Source organism: Botryllus schlosseri, chromosome 1 (genome assembly GCF_051294905.1).
Source record: "Botryllus schlosseri isolate E-star chromosome 1, Bs_hap1, whole genome shotgun sequence".
NCBI classification, from domain to species: domain Eukaryota; kingdom Metazoa; phylum Chordata; class Ascidiacea; order Stolidobranchia; family Styelidae; genus Botryllus; species Botryllus schlosseri.
In genome coordinates, this window is record NC_137236.1 from 37823491 (window position 1) to 37846660 (window position 23170).

Here is a 23170-nt window from a genome sequence, read left to right on the forward strand (position 1 = left end):
GTTATGAAAGAATTAAGCCGGTGTGTTTACGCGATTACAGGCCATTAAGTCGCCGATATTAAAGTCGCGTCATCATTCTAAACAGATCCAGAGCGATCGCGTTGCGTAATTGCCCGGGAACATAAAACGTAGGCTCTCGCGTGACCGGTCGTGCCGGGAGGTGACGCCGGGGTTGGGAATTTCTTTGGCGAGTAAACTCTGAGTGTGACGAGGGTGTTTGGCCATTCACGATTTCTCGTGGGCGGGGGAAGCTTGTCTGCTGATATGTTATTGAATGGATTGGGAATGTTGGCGCTGAAGTTCCGTAAATGTGGTTTCACAATCAAATATATATTATAAATAGTATAATCGTTTGATTGGCGGAAATCACACGTGGTAGATTATTGTAGGAATATTGATTGTCCGCCTCGAAGGTCAGTAGTTGGGACCTAACAACCACATATTCGTTTTTACCCCAGGCGTAGCGTTGAAGTATCATTTTAAAACGAGCAGGATAATGGATCTTAAAGATTTCAGCTACTTTCTGGTGTATTGCTCTTGCTTTCTAGGTGAGTGTTCGATTATAATCGATTATTCTATATATCTAACCTACGGACAGATGCGCAACTCGTGACAGCACGATTGAGCACGTATATAGCGCTAACAATCGATGTCGCGAACGTCTGCAATAAGTTATTGATATCGTCATTGCGTTGCGGCACTCCGATTGTTCAAAACAACGCGGATCGTCTACTTTTAAGGACAATTTTCTGGGGCTTGTATATTGTAACTTATGTTTTCATATTCAGTGCGACCTTCGTTTCGTTCGGACCACTTCTAATTAATTTTGCTCTCGGATTGCAAGATATAACATCACCATAGCGGGATAGTATATTCATACTATAATAAATGAGAATATTTTCGGCTGACACTCTTCCGTGGTAATCGTCAGCAACTCGTATAGAGAGGGCCCGCCGAAAATATTCCTGTTTCTTACAATATGAATATACTATTCAATTGTGTATTAAAGTTCTGTACCACCAAAAGCTCTCTAAATATTCATTACCATAGCTCCTTATGAAGTTACCAGTTACTAGTTTGACTTGGTGAATTTTTCCTATCGCCACCTATGCCTGTGCTTTAACGCGGGTATTGAGACGGTAACTTACTTTCCCACCATTTAACGCAAGTCCCCCTTTTTCAGCGTCGGTGAGAAGTTCCTCGACTCGTCAAGAATTTGTAAGTTGTTACGCGTTTCGTGAGTGCGGCGTGTGGCGAGATTCGATTGCGCGCCTAATCGAAACTGAACAGTGTCAGCCAACTTTAGCTCATTTCGGTTTATTGTTGATTTCATCACGGCAAAACAGCAAAAAGTCGCGATACAATGAAAAGATAGGAAATGGTCGTAACGAATTGAGTAGTATTTGAAATCAGAGTTGAACTAAAACAGGTTTTGGGAACCTATGACTTATTCGATGTCTCTCAGAGATATAGAAATCGACAGGTCCGTTGTAGGGAAGATCTATTATGTGACGTTCAAGTCGATTCACATTGTTGTATGTTCTGTGCTGCCGTGAAGATCATAAAATCAAAGACCGAATATGTCGCCTTTGTCGAATATGTTCCCGACCGACCAATGCTTTAAACCTGTGCTTCCCAACCGGTGGGTCGCGAAGATTGTCTAAATGTTGCAGCTTTTTATTGAATTTGCCACAGATGCTAAACACCTAATTTTTTAAAGATTAGACGGGCTCATACCCATTCTCCTCCCATGAATTAAAGCCACGTTCGCGTGCTTATACAGTAATTAGTGACCAGGTTTTCGTGACAGTCATTTGGATTGAACTACGAGATTGGAAAGTGTGTTTTGAGTATGGCTTGAAATTGCGATCGATGATTTGAGAATGCAATCCAGCCCGATTGTAATTGCCAAACAATACTCGGAACCTTTTATGTTCGACGTAAACGATGAATTACTACTTGAATACCCGAGAAGGGCCTATTTGAAAAGGCGATGACATATAAGAACTAGCGATTACAACAATGTGGCACGTCTTTGCGTGCGAAGTCCATATGTCAGATGCTTGCGCTCTAAATCTCAAACCCTGACTGCAGTAGGCTATTCACGTAATAGAAACGAACCAAGAGGTATACAGTTATTCAGAGGTGCAAATGCCAATGTTTACCCGTTTTACGCAAGTTAGCCTATATAGTGATCCAGTAATGTGGTGCATAATATATGTGTAATCATCTGATACATTACTTCTGATTCAGCAGAGAATATACAACCCTGACCTAGTAATGACATTTGGATTTGCTCAATTCTTATGCGGTCAGGAAAATCCTCAGTCAGCCACTTTTTAAAATGGTTGGCTCAGTTCGCCGGTAACCTCTGTTGTCCGTGACTCAGAATCGTATTAATGAAAACCGGAGTGGCGATTTAATAATCACGAATCAAATTCTAAAAGCCCTTGTTTAGGGTGAAGTTTAATGTATATCACAACGTCTCGACAGATGAAATGGGTATGTCGGACATATTTGTAAAAAATACTGTATTTGAAAAATGTGCGACCAGAACTAAAACTAGAACTACTAAATATTCAAGACATGCAACTAGAACTAGAACTACTTACCATCTACAAGTCTGATATCAGATCGTGGCTCGGTGAAATCGTGCAATGACTTTCACCATTTCTCATTCCATTCAGTTCGTTCCATACCCACAACAGTTTCAGCAACAAAATCAACCGCCGCAGCCCGTTAACTTTCCCGGCAGCGGCCCTAACGTTCCGTACGGGGCTCCGATGAACCTCGCGCCCTTGGCACCTTATCTCACAGTCACGACACCGGTTCCGTACCAGTCCCTTGAGGTCGCTCAGCCGATCACCCTACCGAGTCAGGGAGGATTTCCCACGTGGATAGCCCGATACCTGCTCTTAAGAATGATTCAACAAAGTAAGTGACGTCATATGAGAGTAATGCATAGGCTGTAACCAAGTCACACGGTACTGAGTAGCAAGTCAGTGTTACCTTCATAGTTTTGACTTGAGTCAAGTCTACCGATGAACATATAATATAGTAGTTTTCGTCACTCTCAACAGCTTCTGGCTATTTTCGAAGTGCTAACACCCTAGCACTGATAGATGAAACACCAATAACGTGGTACCTCTACCATTTTTCAAAGTTACACAGGTCACCCGAGTCTCGGTTCACGTGACTTAATCGGGTCCAGTACAAGTATAGTCGATACAAAAGTTGGCTCATGTCGAGTCGAGTCGTTATCCAATTCTAGAAATGGATCGAGTCAAGTCAAGTGGCTAATATATTGCGGCTCGAGACGAGTCATGACTCAAGTCACTGAGTACTCCCTCTTAATAAATCCCACTTCATTTCCAAAGATATCGAGGGCACAACGACCCCAACGACGACTGCCGCGACTCCCTACACCTTCCCGGTAAGTGTAACCTCTGTGTTCTTAGAATTTATAGTTCTAGGTTTAAAAGTTCTACTGCATATATATATTTATATTATAGTAGATGACTTATATATGTTGGTATGTGTACTTACTCATTGTTTAACAATTCCGATGCATATCCTACACAATCCTACACAAAGTTAATCTTTTTTTTCACGCGAATATCCTGTCGAATGGCAATCTAAATTATCCAGAATTTCTGGTCGAATTCTGTTATTCACACTTTTTGCAAATACTGAAATTATATATGAATTATTCACAAATTTAATCGATAGTTATAATTTTCACATCATTTCAAAGCGCAATATCACGTTGTGTCCTTAGCATATTCATTGTGAATGCTTGCTCCGTGCCAGGGGATCGTAAACAGAGGTCGACGGACCCCTTATGGCTCCACGAACTAGTTTTCGTGTTCGTGAAATGGCAATACGTCATCAAGCAACTATACAAAACCAGATCATCCTTCGAGAATGACGTCGTGGGTGGGATAGTGAGCACAATGTCTAGTCATCAGTTGTCATGCCTAAATAGACTTGAACTTGATGCGATGACTATGGCGATTTTTTCTTACCTAAAAACGTAGCGGTCGCTGCAACGGCTTGTTGCAAGACACGCTGGTATAGTGCTTGATTGGAGTCGACGCTACAGCTTACAGTTCCTGTTGTACGCACTAGTCACTGACTAATGACCGCTCTGAGTATACTCTTGCAATCCTGATCACACACGCAGATCCAAGGAGCTTTCTTTATAGCACAGAACAGCCAAATAGTAGTAATAGTGGTCAGAAACTTGTAGATTTACCAGGTTCAAATGATACTGCGGTTCAATAAGAAATAGAAAGAATAAATGAAGCGAAATGGAGCCAATTGTCCATCTTACGACTTAAGCGCGAGCGCGCCGACCTCCATATGCGGGCTCTGAGAACACGTGCGCCGCAGACTAACTGTGCCGTCACAGCTTGTGGCTTTGAGAGCAGGGATATGTTTAGATATCCCTGTTCGAGAGTGACCTAGCTGTGACGGCACAGTTAGTCTGCGGCGCACGTGTTCTCAGACCCCGCATGTGGAGGTCGGCGCGCTCGCGCTTAAGTCGTAAGATGGACAATTGGCTCCATTTCGCTTCATTTATTCTTTCTATTTCTTATTGAACCGCAGTATCATTTGAACCTGGTAAATCTACAAGTTTCTGACCACTATTACTACTATTTCGCACATAATGTTAGAATTGTACTACTTATCTTCATTTCTGTTAGGGACTGTCTGTCCTTACGAAGTCGTTTGGCCTGAAAAACTTTTTGACTTCAAAACTGAAATATTTTCACAAGAAAAACTTTATTTTACCGAAATCTGGCCCTATGAAGAATTTCAGTAGTTACATCACACATTATGGTAGAAAAAATTAAAATTTGTTATAGTACAATGAAAGATACTCTCCTACATTCACGCGTACAAACAAAGTGTCCGTCCTTACTAAGTTGGTTGCCAAGAATGAATAAAGAACGTTCAATAGCTGCGGTTGTTGACTGGCAACACTAAAGTTGTGCGTACAAACGCCGTGTTTCTTCATTCTGACAATGTTGCCTACATTAGAATTTTCCGTCGTGAGCTTCAATATTTAAGATTCAATGCCCACGCAGTCCGGATTCCGTTAGGATATTGTGGCACGTTGAGCATAACACCATGTCAACATATTTGTTTCATCATTTGACCGTTTATGATTCACAATGCCCCCAATTCATGCCCTCATGGTATGCATATGCGCAGATCGTGTGTATGTGTATCATGAGTCGGTGTATATGCCGCAAAATCATCAAGGAGAAAAATAAACTACGTCCTTTCCTTTCCTATGATTCACAATGAGCAGACAATGGGCCGTCTACAACGGTAGGCCTTATAAAGTAGGCAAAATGATCAGTTCACCGACAGTGAAAACATTTACTATACAAACGAAATGCAGCTGGCAACAAAATTTTGACTTTGTAAACAATTTTAACATTTTTACCCTAATGTTACAATTTTGTCATTTTTGACCTAATGCTACAATTTTGACAAAATTTTGATTTTTTTGACATGTAAAAAAAATCGCCCTAGAGCAGTGGTTCTCAACCTGGGGGGTGCGCCCCCCTTGGGGGGGGGCGTGAAAGCTCGGAAGGGGGACGCGAAGAAGCGGTCGAATGAAAAAACTTTTCGCGCCATGCGCGATTTACCTCCAATTCACGTGTGTTTCTCTAAATATAAGCCGAATTTCATATTTTTCATTCTCTCATCAACATCATAACCTTCCATGCCATCAAACTATCTGTTGAGGTTGCTAGCATCCCAGTTGGATTTTGTGATATGACGATAAGGGGGGCGCGAAATTTTTCACTATCATAAAGGGGGGCGTGTCTAAAAAAAGGTTGAGAACCACTGTCCTAGAGTAATGACCTTTCATTGTATCGTTTAACGGTTAACCTTTTTTCTTGATGTGACGAATGAAAAGCTCTCTATCCATCTGATCACCAAACTGTTTCACATTTCAGGCGATTTATTCGGACTGGTACGAGTTCGGGAACTGTCGTTACCAGAGCGAATCAATCCCCACGTCGTGGGATGTTGCCAGAACTACGTGCGCGGGGAAGGGGGCTCGGCTTGCTACAATCAATGTGAAGCAGTCGTCTACTCGCAAGTGGGTTAAGCTACTGACCACTTCCCTCAAGACAGGGGTGGGCAAACTACGGCCCGCCACAAAAGTTTTTGCGACTCGCGACAGCCTCGTGAAGCTGTTATGTTGTTGATCTTGTTTGAACAATAACTCATACGACAAGATTGCAATATGAAATCAGTATATTAACAGCAGAATAACTTTTAAGGCAGCGACACGATCCAGAGTTAAGTTAAACGAAAGACCAGTAGACAACAGAACACAGGGTATAAATACAAAGCACGACACACGAGGAAATAATGATTGGCGGTAATTACTAATCCTAGACAAATAAGAGACAAACGATACCAACGTAAAATGCACGAACATAACAGAAGCGTTATTGAAGTATTGAAAGTATTAGTAGTAAAATTCGTATGAAGGCAACGACTTGATTAAATTTTTTCTATTTCGTCAGGCTATTGGTTAGTTATAATGGTGGTACGGTGCAAAATAAATCAACGAAATTAAAATCTTCGAGGCAATAGTAAATTATGTTGTTGTTGTCTTCACAAAAGAACGTCAAAAAGGCAAGTCTAACACAGCAAGTAATTTGCTGATGTGCATTTAACGGCAACGTGTTCATGACGCCGTCAGCACTGTGTGTTTTGAAGCTAAACCAGAAACCGAAATAGCTGTTCACAGATTCGTATTACCATCATTTTCTAAGAATTGACACAACCAATACTTTCATCCCAAATTTTGTCAAATTTTTTTAGGATGGCAAGCTTATAAAATGTCTTTATTGTTTCTTATGTGTGTAGGCGTGTACGTTATCATTTAATCAATATTTAGACACCCCTTTCGTATCTAATATCACCAACTTAATATTGGTGCGACATATGGAACGGAATTAGGCCTACGTGATGTGTATATGACACTATAACACGGCTTTGATGAAGCAGGCTTAACTGTTGAATTTCTCTCTAGCTCCTGGGCCGTCTTTTACCATACACTGTCAAATTATAAGAGTAAGCGACCTAGTTAACTATAGCTCATGTCATCATGTTGAAGGTGTTTGACATGTAGCATGAAATAATAGAATAGCAAATAGCGATACAACTGCCGCAGACTCCTGTAGCGCCATCTGCCGGGTCTATAGATTCCAAATTTTGTTTGATGTACACTGGAAAGAGAGAGAGAGAGAGTCTTTATTTTCATCGAACCAAAATACATAACAAACGGCAGTGATGGTGGTACAGAAAATATGCGTGCACAGTATTCGGTATTAGATAGGAATGATCGATAAGACCGTGAAGGTCATCTAGTCTGATCACACCAGCATCAAACAGGTACACTTGACTCTGAACAGTCTGGCTGTAAAGAAATGTTTAGTTAAAGGAAAATAAAAAAAAATGAAACAATGGTGGCAAATGATCAATGAAGCAATGTCTGGGCGAGGTAGGGCAACAATCTAAATATGGTGGAATGCAAATCCACCCATATGGTGGATATACTTTCCATCCTGATCTAAGTATAGAATATGTATCTTTGCGACCAATGCATAGTGACTACTGTGGCATTACAAACGGGTAGAATCTTCCAGAACATATTAAGTTGCTGTGATACAGGGGATATTTCATTCGATTTTCTTACAATTTCAAAAACTAATCCTACAACTACTATCTACAATTCATGAGTGTGCAAACTTGGCGTCGTTCACAGAGGCAACTGTCACGCTGGCCAATTCGGTGCATGCGTGCATTCAGTCGACAGTGTCCTGTTTGAAGACGAATCAAGGTATAGTTTTTTTTTAGTCAACCACCGGACAACGTGAAAAAAAAACAGTATTTTGGGTACCGTGCGAGAAAGTTGACCTTTTTTAGTCAACCGACCAGAAAGAGGGAAAAATTTACCATTTTTTGAGAATCCTCCTCCGATTTTGCAAGTCTGAAACTTCTGATAAAGTGTCCTGTTTTTAGATTTCCAAAATATGGTAACCCTATCATATCAGAATGTTTCAAATACCTTGCAGCCCAGGTCGAGACGAACCGCATCACCACACAATAATCAACTTGTCGTATTTGTGTGTAGTGGCTCTTTCAAAGCTAAGATTCTTGATATGCAGCTCGCGCATGAAGCATGTCTGCCCACCCCTTGTACTGTATATAGTGAGAATACTTTCCACCCTAATCTGGGTATATATAGGCTACTTTATTGATGAGTTAAATATCTGTAAAAACCGGAATTCTTTCCCAGTGCCATTTTCGCGGAGACTGACCTGGCCGTTTACCCCGCTTGGATTGGACTCGAAGACAGCGACGGACCAACCAGCACGACGTCCGGCCAATGGATCGACTTCGCCATATTTCTCCCTGACTCTACAACGACCTACACCACGACCGCCGGCACGCGATCCTGCGCCAAAGCCAGCACCACGAGCGGAATATCCTTCACGAATTGCGACACCGAGATGCAGAGATACCTCTGCGAGTTTTGTCCATCCCTGCACATGTGATGTCACCACTCAGGAGAGTTTGCTGTAGAGCGGAAATAGTTCGAATATATTGGTTCATCTCAATGCACGTAATAAATGTATGGCAAAGATTTGTTTCTTTGGCGAAGGTCGACGATTCGGAAATTTTTGGCAAGTGTTATCTTGACAAATTGGTCGGGATAAGAGTTACACAAATAAGCTATGTTCAGCTTCTACAAATTACATTATAATTTGGGGTTACCATATTTTGGAATCGGGAAAGGAGGACAGCTTTACCAAATCATAAAAGTTAGTTGATCGAAATTGAAACCAGCTAATTTTGAATTCTACTGTGCAGTCCTTACTAAAAAAAGAAAAGTCGTCACTTTAATTCCACTCCCGAATAACCCGCTCGAACGTTAGCGTTACCTATTTCACGTCATTCCTGCTTATTTTCACTTGATCCTTTCTATTATCTTAGCTGTAAACGCTGTAAAAGAGGACGAATTGCCAAAAGAAAGAGTATTCAGGCGTCCTTAGAGAACATTTCCAATTGTCTGAAAAAGGATGACAAGTCCTTCTAAAGTAGGACGTATAGCTATGTAACAGTTTTATCGGCATCGGTTAAAAATCCAATGTCGGTCTGGCCCTGATCAAAACTACCCCAACTGGAAGTAGAGCACGGATGACGTAAAAACTACTCAGTAATTACGTGACTAGTACTTACTCAGTTTCCAATAATCTGACGGTCGAGGGGTTTCAATGCTTCAAGAGAGCAAGATTATGACTGATGAGAGAATTATCACATATGAAATTCCGATTATACACAGCTCAAGAATTGCGAGTTGGAGGTAAATCGCGCCCAGCGCGACACTTGATATTTCGTACAAAATTATCATGCGCGATGATAGCACATATCATTCAGGTATTTTAGCGATAGTGTCTATTCCCATGTATTACCCTACATCAGGGGTGGGCAATTATTTTCCTCCGCGGGCCAAATGAAAAGTAGAAAATACCTTGGCGGGCCGAGAGAAAAATTGTAGCTTTATTCTCCAGCGTATTTTAATTTGATTTCCAAATTACATTATTATCAAGTGCTGCTCAGTGAATGTGTTGATGTTGAGTAATCTGAAAGTGGCGGTTTATTAACAAATATCTTATTTGCCGTCATGATTCGAAACAATGTTAAACATGGTACATTTGTAACTCTCCTCAAAACCCCATGTACGTTCTTCTATTAAGACACCAAAACAGTGGTTCTTTTTAGGAACGTTCCCTTTTTATGATAGTGAGAAATTTCGCGCCCACTCCCCATCATGATATCACAACATATTGAAAAGAGCAACCAGAATTCTAGAAATCCCAACCGATAGTTTCGTGGCATGGAAGGTTATGGTTGTTGATGAGAGAATTCTGTAATATCGAAGTCCGACAATACACAGAGGAATAACTAAACTATAATCTGGGGTATATCGCGCTAAGCGCGAAAAAAATTCATTCAAGTTCAGCTTCGCGCCTCTCTTCAGCTGCTTTCACGCCACCCAGTTTGAGAACCACTGCACTGAAATGAATATGGGATAGTTCGAAGATTGTCTCGGTCGCTGCATTCCGAGCATTGTGCAGCTCAAATAGCCTTAATGTCAAGCGAAGTTGGCAGTTTTTCTGAAACTCATCTTCCCTTGACCGAGTGTTTCGTGTTTTTGTCATAATTTAAATCCTAGACCTCAGTGACATGCTCGGCAAAAAAAGGGACGGGTTTACCCGTAACTCCAGTTGTGCTCTAACCCGTCTTATATGAGTTTGAGCTTTCGGTTTTCTCTTTTCGACATGCCCGTTCATCCGTCATGGATCCGCCCGTGATAGATATGATATTATGATAAGTCATATAGTAATCGAGAGCACTGATTGACTTCTTTTACGAAATAGGGATTTGGAACCGCCTCACGTAACGATTCGAAACACCTACCGTATAATACTTGACCTAAACTTTATGGAAAGAGTGATTTCTTGAGGATCAAATTGTTACTCATACTTTGTCATATTGTCTTAAATTTGAATCTGGATTACGCATGCGAGGTACGTAGCCAGCGTAATCGCGGCATATTAATGAACAGACTTTAAAGTAAACGAATTTCCTGTTTAGTTGATACAGGCTATGGTTTCAGTCCTCGCATGAACATTCAAAAAGCAGGTTTAATGTTATAAATTCCAAGCAACCTCTCGCGGGCCGCACAGAATGGCTTCGCGGGCCGCACTTTGCCCAGGTCTGCCCTACATGAACGTAACTCAAACGCACCTCTGACCATAAACTAAATAAAAAACGCTACACGTATATTCGCCAGTTACTCTCAACTCAGATAGATATTCTGATCAGTGCAAGGTTCGGAATCAGATAAAATCTTTAGCATCGGTACAGGGATGGTGCGCGCAATTATGACAATTAAATAGTAATACGGTTAAGAATAATGCTACTGTTACAAGATGAGAGTTTCAACAGAAATTAAACTCATTCCTAAAACATCATTTTTCGTTCAAGGGTTTCGCGCTCCTCTTTAGATGCAATAAGTCGGTAATTTTTCTTCCGGAAATACTATAAGTAACCGGCAGTACATTGTGTTAACAGTATGATCCACACATTATATAGATCCTTATCTGTGCTGAGCGGGACGCAGAATTTCACGTAGCAGTGGATATAGATCTAAATCGTTCCAAAAGACTATATACTATGCTACAGTCTTGATAGATGGGAGTTGTCGAGTTCATAACAGTATAATCGCTAATACTGCGCATATAGACAGACAGACAGACAGACATTTTATTGCTTCGTCAAACAAAAAAAGTTGACTGGAGGTGACGATATGGCCTATAAAGGCCTTGTTACTCGTCACCTCCATGGCAGTGAAATAATCAAGTGCACTCATCCCAATAAATATAACAGTGGACAGTCTGCAACATGAAAGAAAATAATAATCACAAATAGAAGACAATAATACACACAAATATATAACAAAGACAGTAGCCATGGCAACATACTAGGTAAAGCAATATGAAGTCAATAAATAGATGTATAATTTATAAATCAACGGGTACTAGATAGTAGATACTCTCATTTCTGATTATAATTTGAAAAAAGGTAATCCTGGTATTGGGTTTTAAATTCATGCTGAGGTAGCTCTTTGATACTGTCGGGCACGTCATTCCAAATATTTGGGCCCATATATTCAATGGACTGTTGGGTCAGTCTGGAGTTCATACGGTGAACATAAAGATGACCAGATTCCGATGATCTAGTAGAATACCCATGCACAGTGGAAGATTGCTCAAACAAGCTATTAAAGTAAGGGGAGATATTACCGTTTGTGAATTTATGCATCAGGTTGGCTATTTCATAATTATACAAATCGGGTAGCTTAAGTATCCTGAGAGCTAAATAACCAGGAGTAGCAGATGACCTAGAATCTATGCCACATATATTTCTTATGGCTCGATTTTGGATGACACAGATTCTGTTTAAATCCGTCTGATTGGCCTTCCCCCATACACATAATCCATAAAGCAGATGAGGGTGAAATAATGAGAAATATATGGTTCTCAAGGTCTGTCTAGGGAGAGAATGTCTCAGTCTCGCTAGAATTCCGGCCGTAGCAGATAGCTTTTTACATAGATTGAAAATGTGGGTCATCCATTTAAGATTGGAGTCAATGATAATTCCCAGATATCTTGTATGGGTTGAGGGTGCAATAATGACATCAGATACCCTTAGTGAAAAAGTTGAGGTAACTTTACAATTGAAGACCAGTACCTGAGTCTTAATTGGATTAATGGTTAGTCGGTTGGTTTTCATCCAAGCAGTCATCTTACAAATCTCGGAATTAGCTTTGGTTTGTAGAGAGGTCAAGTCTGTAGCAGATATAAGTACACAAGTATCATCAGCAAATAGGACCGAGGTCTCCGAGATACATGCAGCAACATCATTGATATAAAGACTGAATAATAGGGGTCCTAAAACGGAGCCCTGTGGTACACCACACAATATGTCACCCTTTTCAGAAGGTAGGTGATCCTTACAGCTTCCCGTATAGTCCGTGCGAGTAGGTTTGAGCAAAATGTTAAACGATTTGTTAGTAATCAGCACGCGAAATTATTACGTGGGGTTGCGGAGCATTTCCAAATCAAAATTTGCGGACGCGGCAATGAAATGGTTCAGTACTTTGGAAATTGCATGATGTATTTTCGCGACTAACTCGAAATGACCACGCACGAAGTATTTTTCAACAATATACTAGGTTAGTGTTACCATACATCCTCCTTTGAAATTTCCTCCGATGGCGCCTAAATGTCCACCTTTTTGGTCCACCTTTACAGCATTTACAGCTAGGATAATGGTCAGGGTCCAGTGAAGATCTGCATAAATGTCGTGAAATAGGTAATGCTCACGTTAGAGCGGGTTATTCGGGAGTCGAATGGAAGGATGACCTTTTTTTATTCGACAAAGCAGGATTTCCAGTAAATATTACAATATCCGCTGTTTTCAATTTTCGTCGACTAACTTTTATGATTTGGTAAAAGTGCCCTCCTTTTCCGATTCCAAAATATGGTTCGCATGACGAAGTGCCTTGATGGATTCATAAGACCCGCGCAATCAACTAACCCGCGTTATTTCGCATTGTGGTTGACACTTATGCCAAAACTACTTTTTATCTATCAACAAACAGTATTAAAAGTAAAATGCTTCGCTCAGAATCTGTTGAATTGATCTGAAAACTTAAACAAGTAATACAAGCAGGGAAAACCTACTTGAGTACTCCAAAAATGAAGAAGTAATTAGTTACCGACCACCGCAGATATTCAGACGACTGAGATGTAGCGCGAATCTTTGTAAAAATTGCACTGCATTGTTACAGTTGGCAGAATCACTCCATTTAAATATAAAATCCCTCTTAACCTGTTGTAATATAATCCGATATCGATCATGATTTCTGTAATCCAAATCATAATAACGCACCAATGAATGTGCGGTAATGTGGTTGCGCCCGCGACGGGTAAATATACGTATCCGATTCCCCATAAAGTATCATGTTCCCCAATTATAGCCATTATCGAAAGATAATGGTGTGGTATTGTACCTATATTTTGTCAATGGAGCTCCATCAGTTTTCTGCGGCATTAACCTCCAGCAGTTCTCTCAATGCTGTTGTTGTTGTTGTTGCTGCTGTTGTTGTTGTTGTTGTTGTTGTTGTTGTTGTTGTTGTTGTTGTTGTTGTTGTTGTTGTTGTTGTTGTTGTTGTTGTTGTTGTTGTTGTTGTTGTTGTATTGAATTATGGTGCTCGGCAGCAAAGGCCTTGTGCACCTGGTCGATTTAATTTGCATTCCGGTCAACAAAACAAAATCTCTCAATGTTAGCGCAGCCGATGATGAGATATATATGAGCTGTAGCGCATGGGAAGGATTTCGCCAACTTGAATAGGCGGGGAAGGAACGTAAAGTGACATTCCATTGGAGCGTTTCTCTAAAACCAAAGGCATGAGTTTCGAATCGACGATACCTTTCAAAGAGTTCACTGATATTCTGTGTAGGTCGTGCGGTAATGCCACATAGGGCATTTGCGTCAAACATCTAAAACAGCTTCGTCGAACCGAAGAGGTTCAATTGTACCCAGGTCAATAACCACTGTTCTTGGTATATGCGTGGCGGACGTGCTCTTTACTGTCACTCTGAAGGATAGTATCGATACATTGTATTTATTGTTTGTTTGTTTGAATTGAGCAATACTTCCAGCACAAGCTAGTCCATATCTCACAAATAGTCCGAATATCCTGCATGATTTCATTGCGAAGAAAGGTTCCAGAGTGAGTAAAATCAACTCCGCATATCACTACTGGAAACATAAAATTGCTTGGTAAGTAGGCCTAGTGAGGCTTCCGTTTGATCAGCACCAATTCACGCCGCCGCCACGGGAGAAGGTACTCACCGAAGTAATGGGTTGTATAAGGTCACTTTTGCCCACGACTGCAAAGTTTCACATTTTAAATGATATCAATGGAAGATTCTCCTGGTAACTGAGCCACCACATTACCTTCCAACCCAGTAAGTTGTATAACAACTTGAAGAATAAAAAAGGCGAATCTCTCGCCACCAGCTCGCGACATCCCTCGGGTTATTAAAAGCGAAATCACTCCCGACACCGTTCAGATTCCGCCTCGTTTTTGCAGCTCTGAAATGAAGATCGCGATAGTCTGCCTCGTAATTTTCGCCTGCGTCGTCTACGCGTCGGCCGGTGAGTACGTTGCAGATCATTCCGTCGAAATCTCAGCGGATAAGCAGGGCAGTGTGCAGGCTTGGACAACGAGATAATTCTAATTAATGTGGAATTCCGGTAGTCTAATTCTAGTCCAATTTATGAATTATTTGTATTCTCTAATTTCGTTCTAATCTAATTTTCTGAAAATGCTACAGGAGAACTAGGCTATGTAGTGGGAAAAGAGCCAAGCTCTGTGTAAAGTCATTTGCCATTCTAATGCTGAAGACAATGAACGTTGATTAGTGGGGCAAGATTTTGTTGCCCTCAAATCCGTAGACAGTTGCACTTATTTTTCACAATAGTTGCAGCAAAAAGTTGTATTTAATTTTCACAAAAGCTGCACTGAAAAGCTTCATTTATGGACAAGTTCCTTGAAAGTATGAGGGTATGAGATACTCGAATCGTTCCGTATCCAAGGCACTGTAGCTAAACTCAATGATTGCGACTTCAAAGAAATCGATAGCCTGGGAAAATTGACCCAGTGAAAATATTATTTTCGGCGTTCTAGCCTGAATGCACGTCAAATCAGAAAGGACCTCGAATTGAAACAACAGTGAAATAATCAAGCGATCCATTTGCATATAGTGCCAGATATTTCCAGTAAAAAGTCAGCTGGATAAAAATCGAAAACTCTTGCAAAATGTTGCATGAAAAATCGAAAAGACTTGCAAAAAGTTGCATGAAAAAATGAAGAAAAGTTGCAATGTAAGATATACCTCCAAACAGATTAAAACACTATAATACATGACTTCTGAGTATTTGGGAAGCGTCCGGAAGTTGTAAAAAAAACGTTGCAAAAGTTGCAAAAACTTGCCCTACTGATTAGAAGAATTGACCTCGATTATTATTGTGATTCCTTCCAATTTGGAATTGAATTTATTGGCAAATTCATTAATTCCAATTCTAATCTGATTCGGAAAAGAACTGTGCACCTGCAATTCTAACTCTACTGCAATTTGGAAAGCGGAATATTTTCCAATTGTGCAACTGGCCGTATGATGCCTTGTTTGACGAAAAACCTCCCCACGTTTATTCAGTATTTCGTTAACAGAAAGCGGAAAAGCGGGGAAGGAGCCGAGTGCGAAGCAGGTGAGTCGCCCGCAATATTCCCGCGGGTTCAGTAGCGCGAGATATCTTTTTGTTCGTAGGATGATCAGGGCGATGGCCGATTTGTGCCTTATCCCGTCAACTATAGGCCTCCCGCATTTCAAGTACCCGTAAATCCGCCACCCGTATATCAACAACCCGTGTATCAGCCACCGGCGTATCAGCAAACCGCATTCCAACAGCCACAACCAACCTCGTCGAGTGGTCTCTTCGGGAACCCATTGCTGCTTTGGATCCTCAGTAAGTCACAATGAACCTGTTGCACGAACAAAACTTTAGTTGGCCTATGCAACTGGATAATATATTATTCATATTGATATAAACCCATACACTTTCGGCTCACAATTGTCATGGGAAATCGTCAGCAACTATAGTAGATATTGTTTATACGATTCTTACTCTTACTAATGTTGCGATTGCCTGTTTGCGACGTTTGTTTGTGGTATCCATGGTGTTTGTCGACCACCATGGTCATCGACACCAGGCCAATATTTCTTATTTTTGATTCCGTAGCTGTTGACTTGTAGCACGGCCCACTTCCAGGCCTATTTCAAGACACCGCTTACGCGGATGGGATGGCGAGGAGGAGATAAACTACTAGATAAACCTCCAACACTCAAGTAGGATTTCTGGAGTCGACATCGGTTGGAATCGAATCCACAACCCTTTGGTGTTGTATCTGTGAATTATACCAACGCTATCCCGCCACGATATACACATTCTTATCAGTTCTCTGCTAGTTGCTGACGAGTGTCAGTACAAAATATTCGGGTATACTTCAATATGAATTTTGATTTCAATTGGGAATGTTTTAAGCGTAACAATGCAGCGAAAGTTTCTCCAGTACTACATTTCGGAGATCTGTGCTTTGCGACAATCACGCCAATGTCGTTGTTACAGTAAACGCTCTAACTGGATCTACCACCACGACTGCTGCCACGACCACCGTGGCGGCCGTCACCACGGCCGACGCTGTCACGACCGCCGCGCCCACAACCACTGTTGTGATGGTGAGATAGTTATGATTTGGTCAACACCATAGATAACTTATCGACCGGCGGTGCGCAACTCGATACTGCACGCTCGGACGACTAAAGATTACTAGAAATCGTCATTGTTTCGAACAGTCCGAGCGCCGCTATAGCCGATTGTTATGGTGATTGTATTCGGAGCTTTGGTGTATGCACAAACGTTAAATTGCTCCAGTACCACTGTCGCAGGTTATTGATACTACTACTCTGGCTCCAGCTCCGGACCTACAAATTAACGAGTGACGTGGTTAATTAGAAAAGTGGGCGACAAAGAGGTAATGATTCTAAATTTCGTGAAAGGTTGTATGTATTGTACGTATGTATTTCCGGAATCAGTGCGATAGTAGCTTTCACTAAAGACAGCTTTTAATACATTTCACGATCTGATCTACCTATAAGATAGAGTTACCACTAGGGCTGGGGAAAATCGAGTACCTGAGTGATTCGATTCTGAATCACGTAATACGCTTCGAGTCGAGTATTCGAGTATCACTCAATATGACGTCACAACATAATATACCATGTCAAAGTTCTAATATGTACCTTTTATGTCACCACAAAAAACATAATTGCCTGTTATCCATCGCGTTGAAGATACTTTGGTATTTTTTCCGACCATACCGATTTCATTGCACTTCTTGACCATGTTGTGGTATGATCATGATTTCGGAAATGTGTTATTTCCAGTAACTTTCGTAGCTTTGTACCATGTCTCTTATGCTACAACACGGCCAATCACGGTTTCAAGGCCTCCTCAGTGGAAAATAGTATCAAAACTATAATAGTCGTTAGTAAATTAACTTTCAGTTGCGAGGAGCGTATAATTTCAGTACTCGAAAAAAATCGTTTTTCACTACTCGACTCGAATCATTAAAATTAATACTCGATTCAGATTCGGGTACTCGAATCATTGTTCCCAGCCCTCGATATCACTCGTCCTCCTTTTCCAGGAAATCGAAAATGCCCTGCTAGGACGCCCTAATATCATTCTTTTTGGCATTTCGTCGTCCTCTATATAGCTTTTGGAGCCAGGCGATTGTACCGCCCCAACTAAAAAAAACGCCATACATGCCGCGAAATCTGGAATTCGGACTTCCAATCGTTTTTTTGGGGAGTCGAGTTTAACAAATGACCTCTTTCTTTCTAGCCAACACTGCAGTCTTTTCCGTAAGGATCTCCAAATCACCCGTGTTCTCGTCCGATATTATAAATTCTGTGATTCATAAAAAGGGTCCTCTTCTCCAGATTTTAAACTATGGTAACTCATCTATATGAGCTATATCAAGTTACAAGCTATAAGTTTCCAATAACTGTTTACAAAGCTACGAGAAATAGTTAACCATCTCCGGTTACCTGGCCGTGCAGTCACGTGTTTCGCTTCTATTATTAGGTTAGTAATCTATGTGACTTCGTCTTTGCTGCGACTGCAATTGGATTTTAGGCCCCGTTCGACAGCTGGACGACCGTGGGAGATTGTTGGTATCGCTTGTACGACACGCTGTCGACATGGACTGAAGCCAGGGACGCATGCGCGGACGTGGCCGATGATGTGCATCTCATATCTGTCGGTTACAATCAGATCTCGTCGGCGAGAACGTGAGTTTAGGAGCTGCTGATGCTTTCCTCATTGATTCATTATAATTTTTTCACATTTGCACCACAGTGCATATTTAGGGATCAAGATAGGCTTGTGATTAATGTTAAGGGTAGGGGTAGGTGAACTTTAAGATTACGGGCTGCCAACGACTGGTGACTGAGTAATGAGTATGTTACTTCATATTATCGAAATCCACCCTAACTTCATCCCACAAGCTCAAGTGTCGCATGTTGATATGACACACGGGCCTAATTTATAATCTGCAATTTAGTGCCTCTACTGGCCCAGACTTGACTTTATAGGCCACGATCTCACTATCGACCTCTGTTACCGACCTAGGTCGCTTCGTGTCCATCGCTTGCACTCTTTACATTATCTTCTGTTCCTTTTCAGTTATCGTAAATGCTTCTTATTTACATGTTTCTAGTCGAGTGGTTCCCAAAATGGGCGATATCGTCTTTAGGCGCAATTTTGAGTGAAAGGGGGCGAATAAAATGAATGGCGGTCGTGAGCTATGATCAGTTCGGTCCTATTATATTCATATAACTGTTCGGTTTCTTGATAAGTTCGAATTATATTCGATGAATTTTGATAGAAAAGTGACGCAGTGCTTGACTCACTCCAGCCCACAATAGTTGAAAAAATATCAAATCGAGCAAAGTTGCGTCACATTGCGCCAATTGAATTTGTTTGCGAAAGATTTCAACGCGCGGTATTTTTATTATTGGTGAAAAAGTGAGTGACAATTTTCGCCTGAAAGGCCAGGTGCGTCACGGAGTAGAATGTGAAGGCGTTAAACCGAATTTTCGACAAAAGTAGTTTCGAGCATTTATCACTCAGGGAGCGCAACTATTGGGACATAATGTGGGCAAGAACCGATTTACAAATATGTACAAGGGATAATATGTCGGGGACGATCAGTTAATTTTCGAGCATTGCTGCAATTTTGAACTCACACGTAATGTTGATTAAAAAGGTTCTATGGAAATCATGTCGATGATAGTGCAGCAAAAAATGCGTGACTCTTTCATGTAGGGGAGATGTGGTACCGATGGATCAAAAATCGGAAAATGATAGCTGGCCCTGAAATGTTCAGCCGAAAACAGCAGATCTTTTGCTGGCTCAGCACTTTGATACAAGCTCTACCTATCGCGCGCATATACATGAATATCCGTCTTTTCAAAAAATATTTATGAGCGTTCAAAATTTGTTGCTCGAACGTGTCATCGGTCCCCACCCGGTGGGTCCAATGACACACGACTCGGGGACCTATGACACATCTACCCTAAAAAACTCAAATGTGACTACTTTTCTTGCTCAGTATTATAATCTAATCTACAGCAAGCCAAAGAAGAATGTTTGGTCGCAACTGTCAAAAAATAGAATAAATATTAACTCAAATGTTGTCATAAAATCACGTTTCGATTTAGGCTCGGACTTATAAATTTGAGGGTACATACATATTGTCCGAAAATCGACAGTGTGACTTCCAAATACCTCGTTATAGCGATAAAACATCATATGCAATTATTACATAAAGATTTTCTGTACGTAGACATGTTTCATTTGTTTCATGATTAGTATGCTTGATTATTTTGCTTGATTTGGCTATTGTATCATCGGTCCCCACCCTACGAATTTTATACATGAATCGAAAAAAGTCCACTCAAGGAAAGTACCTAAAAAAATAATAGGTGCCATTATATAGCCTGATACGAGCCCTACACTTCACAATAAAAATGATAGCTGGTTTGTTCGTGTTGAAGGTTACAAAGAAAAATGTATATGTCGATCTAAATTTAGTTTACACCCCCTAAAACAAAAATCATCTGTGAGAGACCCCATTGCTCGCGCACGTCGAATTTTTTTATATGTGAGGAAAGATTTTGCCAGCATGCAATTGTAGACAAGTTCACGGAGTGTAATCATGGAATTATCATAGAGAATTTTCAAAGTATTTTCGGTCCCAGTGACCCATCGTTACCACATCTCTCCTACTGAGCGATGGTCGCATAGATCTGTCTCGGTACATCCAATTTTGTAAAAGTGCGATTTTAGGCGGCAATGGCCTGAACGAAGCCGAAATATCAATTCAGAAAGCCTCTGTCGGTGCATCGATCGAAAGTGGCCATCAGTCAATCATCCGTGGAAGTTTCGATAGTGCGCTCCTCGCTCATTTCGTTGATATTCGGCGTTCCAGACCGCTCTACAGTTTTGCAACTCGTCGTTGAATTGCATCCCAAAACTAGTTTTCGTTTGACAATATTGAGCTTGCAGCAATTTAACTGCGTCAAATACTGTTGAAGTAGAATTGACGTGCAAATATAACTGCTTAGGTGAGTAAGCCAAGTACAGATAGACATACTCGATTACTAACAACAAATTACTGCTCAAAAGATTCGGTGTCTTAAACATAAAAGATAAGCGGAAACTAGAAATTGCCCAGTTTAGGTATCAGTTCCATTGCGGTCATTGCCCCGAAAATTTCAATGACTACTTTATCTCGGAATTAAAAGCGCATTTTATCATTTCCTGCGAATTGTTTCTTTAGATGTATCTATTGCCTTTTCTGGTCGTTTCATTGAATATATACTGAGCGTCGCGCAAATAACCATCATCGGTTGAAAGCGCCACTTTTTTCTTTTCTCCATAATAATAATAATAATAAAAAAGTGCATAAGTTGGCCTACCACACATGCGCGTCTTCGTCGTCTAACTATCATGTGGTCGACAAGAAAGATCATCGCTTTATCAAATATGTCGGACCTGAATTGTGGAACGGTATCTCGCCGGCTATCCGACAGTCGCCAAGCATGTACAGTTGTCCACATGCAAGTCGAAATACAAGCAATTTCTTCTGACTAAATACTATGCAGTCGTCAGGTTTACCGCACTACGACCTGACATATCGATCTCCCCTTCCTTCACATGCCACCTCCGTTTTTCGATTGTCCATTTGTATCGCTTTCTTTTACTTTTCGTTCAGTGCACGTACATGCTTTCTCTTTATATCGCCTGGTCTCGAGTGGTGTCTGATTTAAAAGACTATCCCAAGTCGTTTCGGCGCCTTCCTATCTTTTTCTTGTATCTTAATAAAACTGATACTGCTGCAATACAGAAAGGTAGCTGTAGCCTACGTAGAGGAGATACTAATGGTTTACTTACTACTTCACTTCATTTATTTTTCACTTTTTCACTACAGCGCGCTGCTAACAGAGATCGGGGCGAGATCGACTGCTTTCTGGACCGGACTGCAAACCGACGGGACTTCACAAGATGCAAACATCCTAACCGCCAACTTACTTGGCACCAATCCGATCACCATTCTGACTGCAGCCACTCAAGAATTGACGATGACTCAAATCGACGGCACTGGCACAGGCACAAACGTTTGTGGCCGACAACACGCCACAGACGTGGACGCAATCGACTTCCAAAACTGCGACGACACCGTCCCCAAACTCAAATACGTTTGCGAATATTGCGGCTAATCGTCGCGGATATCGGCCCCGAAACGACGTGAGGCATAGCTGTGACGTCAATTGTAATTTGAGTGCGCTTTGTCGTTACAATGCCGCGTCGTACTGTAACGATTGAAATGATTCTTCCCGTTTACCATAATAAGGATGTATTCGCACTGACAATTACAAATATATTCGGCATCGTGGTCGGGCTGATTTCCTCATCAATACTTAGTCGGTAGCAGAGTTGGAGAACCAAACAACTGTCAGCTTTTCCAAATTGGTAGAATTAGAATTATTGCTACACATTTTTTCAACCTCTATTCGAACCTAAAATACTGAATTCGCCAAAACTAGGAACTGAAATAAATTCCGCATTTGCAAGATATACAAAAACAATCCAGTTTAGTTTTTATCAAATTATGTCTTCATGAACACGACTGCTGCAAATTTATGTGCGCCTAGTTTGGCTCGTTCGCACTATTCAGTTCTACTGTAGCTTTCTCAGGAAAACAAGAAATTAGATTCGAATTAAAATGACAGAATATAAACATTTCACAAATTAGGTTAGTATTAGATGACTGGCATTTCGCTTTGATTAGTCCAATTAGACAAGATAGAATTATTTACTATTCTACCAGAATTATCTGGTGGTCCATAATCATGGGTATAATTCCCAGTTGATATCCAAGCTGACGAAGGAGCCAGGCCAATAAATCGAGGAAAGCTGAAGTCAGTGTTGTTAAAAGATTCCCAGCTATCGTGTTTCCATGTTAAAGCTTTAATCTCAGAGATCGCTTCGGAACACGAGTGGCATCTGAATTTTGAAACTATCAGATATCCCTCGTTGCTCACAATTAGCAGTAAACACGGCGGATGCGTGACGTCGTGGATCTGAGTGACGATTTCGCCGACGGGCAGGCCGGCTTGTGATCGTACTCGCGCGCATCACCGCTAGCTTGAGACAGGAACGAAGCAGTTCGACAACTTGGCCACAACTGTGCTTGTTTCTTTCCCGAATGATAACGGTTACATCGATCTTAACGATTTGAATATCACACGAAACAGTTCGACAACTTGGCCACAACTGTGCTTGTTTCTTTCCCGAATTAAAACGG

At 41.1% G+C, this 23170-nt stretch overlaps 3 protein-coding genes across 3 annotated transcripts in view; all 3 read left to right on the forward strand.

The window, feature by feature from the left end:
• Positions 1-23170, forward strand: part of LOC145441749 (uncharacterized) — a 113397-nt gene that overhangs the window by 68804 nt on the left and 21423 nt on the right. The window lies entirely within an intron of this gene.
• On the forward strand, positions 413-8683 carry LOC145448971 (uncharacterized). Its single transcript, XM_080327431.1, has 6 exons — positions 413-548; positions 1184-1218; positions 2688-2934; positions 3378-3433; positions 5976-6121; positions 8336-8683. The coding sequence occupies exons 1-6, from the start codon at positions 497-499 to the stop codon at positions 8592-8594; spliced, it is 795 nt and encodes a 264-aa protein (XP_080183557.1). The 5' UTR covers positions 413-496; the 3' UTR covers positions 8595-8683.
• On the forward strand, positions 14723-22258 carry LOC145448979 (uncharacterized). The gene is made up of 6 exons (XM_080327443.1): positions 14723-14832; positions 15908-15945; positions 16005-16203; positions 16864-16973; positions 18436-18590; positions 21794-22258. Exons 1-6 carry the CDS (start codon positions 14775-14777, stop codon positions 22080-22082), a joined length of 849 nt encoding a protein of 282 aa, XP_080183569.1. The 5' UTR covers positions 14723-14774; the 3' UTR covers positions 22083-22258.

Bases quoted from the DNA above. Each gene is read 5' to 3' on its own strand.
- LOC145448979 (XM_080327443.1), top strand. From the start codon at position 14,775: ATGAAGATCGCGATAGTCTGCCTCGTAATTTTCGCCTGCGTCGTCTAC. The intron at 16,204-16,863 runs GTAAGTCACAAT...TCGTTGTTACAG, and splicing joins ATTGCTGCTTTGGATCCTCA to TAAACGCTCTAACTGGATCT. The intron at 16,974-18,435 runs GTGAGATAGTTA...ATTGGATTTTAG, and splicing joins CCACAACCACTGTTGTGATG to GCCCCGTTCGACAGCTGGAC.
- LOC145448971 (XM_080327431.1), top strand. From the start codon at position 497: ATGGATCTTAAAGATTTCAGCTACTTTCTGGTGTATTGCTCTTGCTTT. The intron at 549-1,183 runs GTGAGTGTTCGA...CCCCTTTTTCAG, and splicing joins GTATTGCTCTTGCTTTCTAG to CGTCGGTGAGAAGTTCCTCG. The intron at 6,122-8,335 runs GTGGGTTAAGCT...ATTCTTTCCCAG, and splicing joins AAGCAGTCGTCTACTCGCAA to TGCCATTTTCGCGGAGACTG.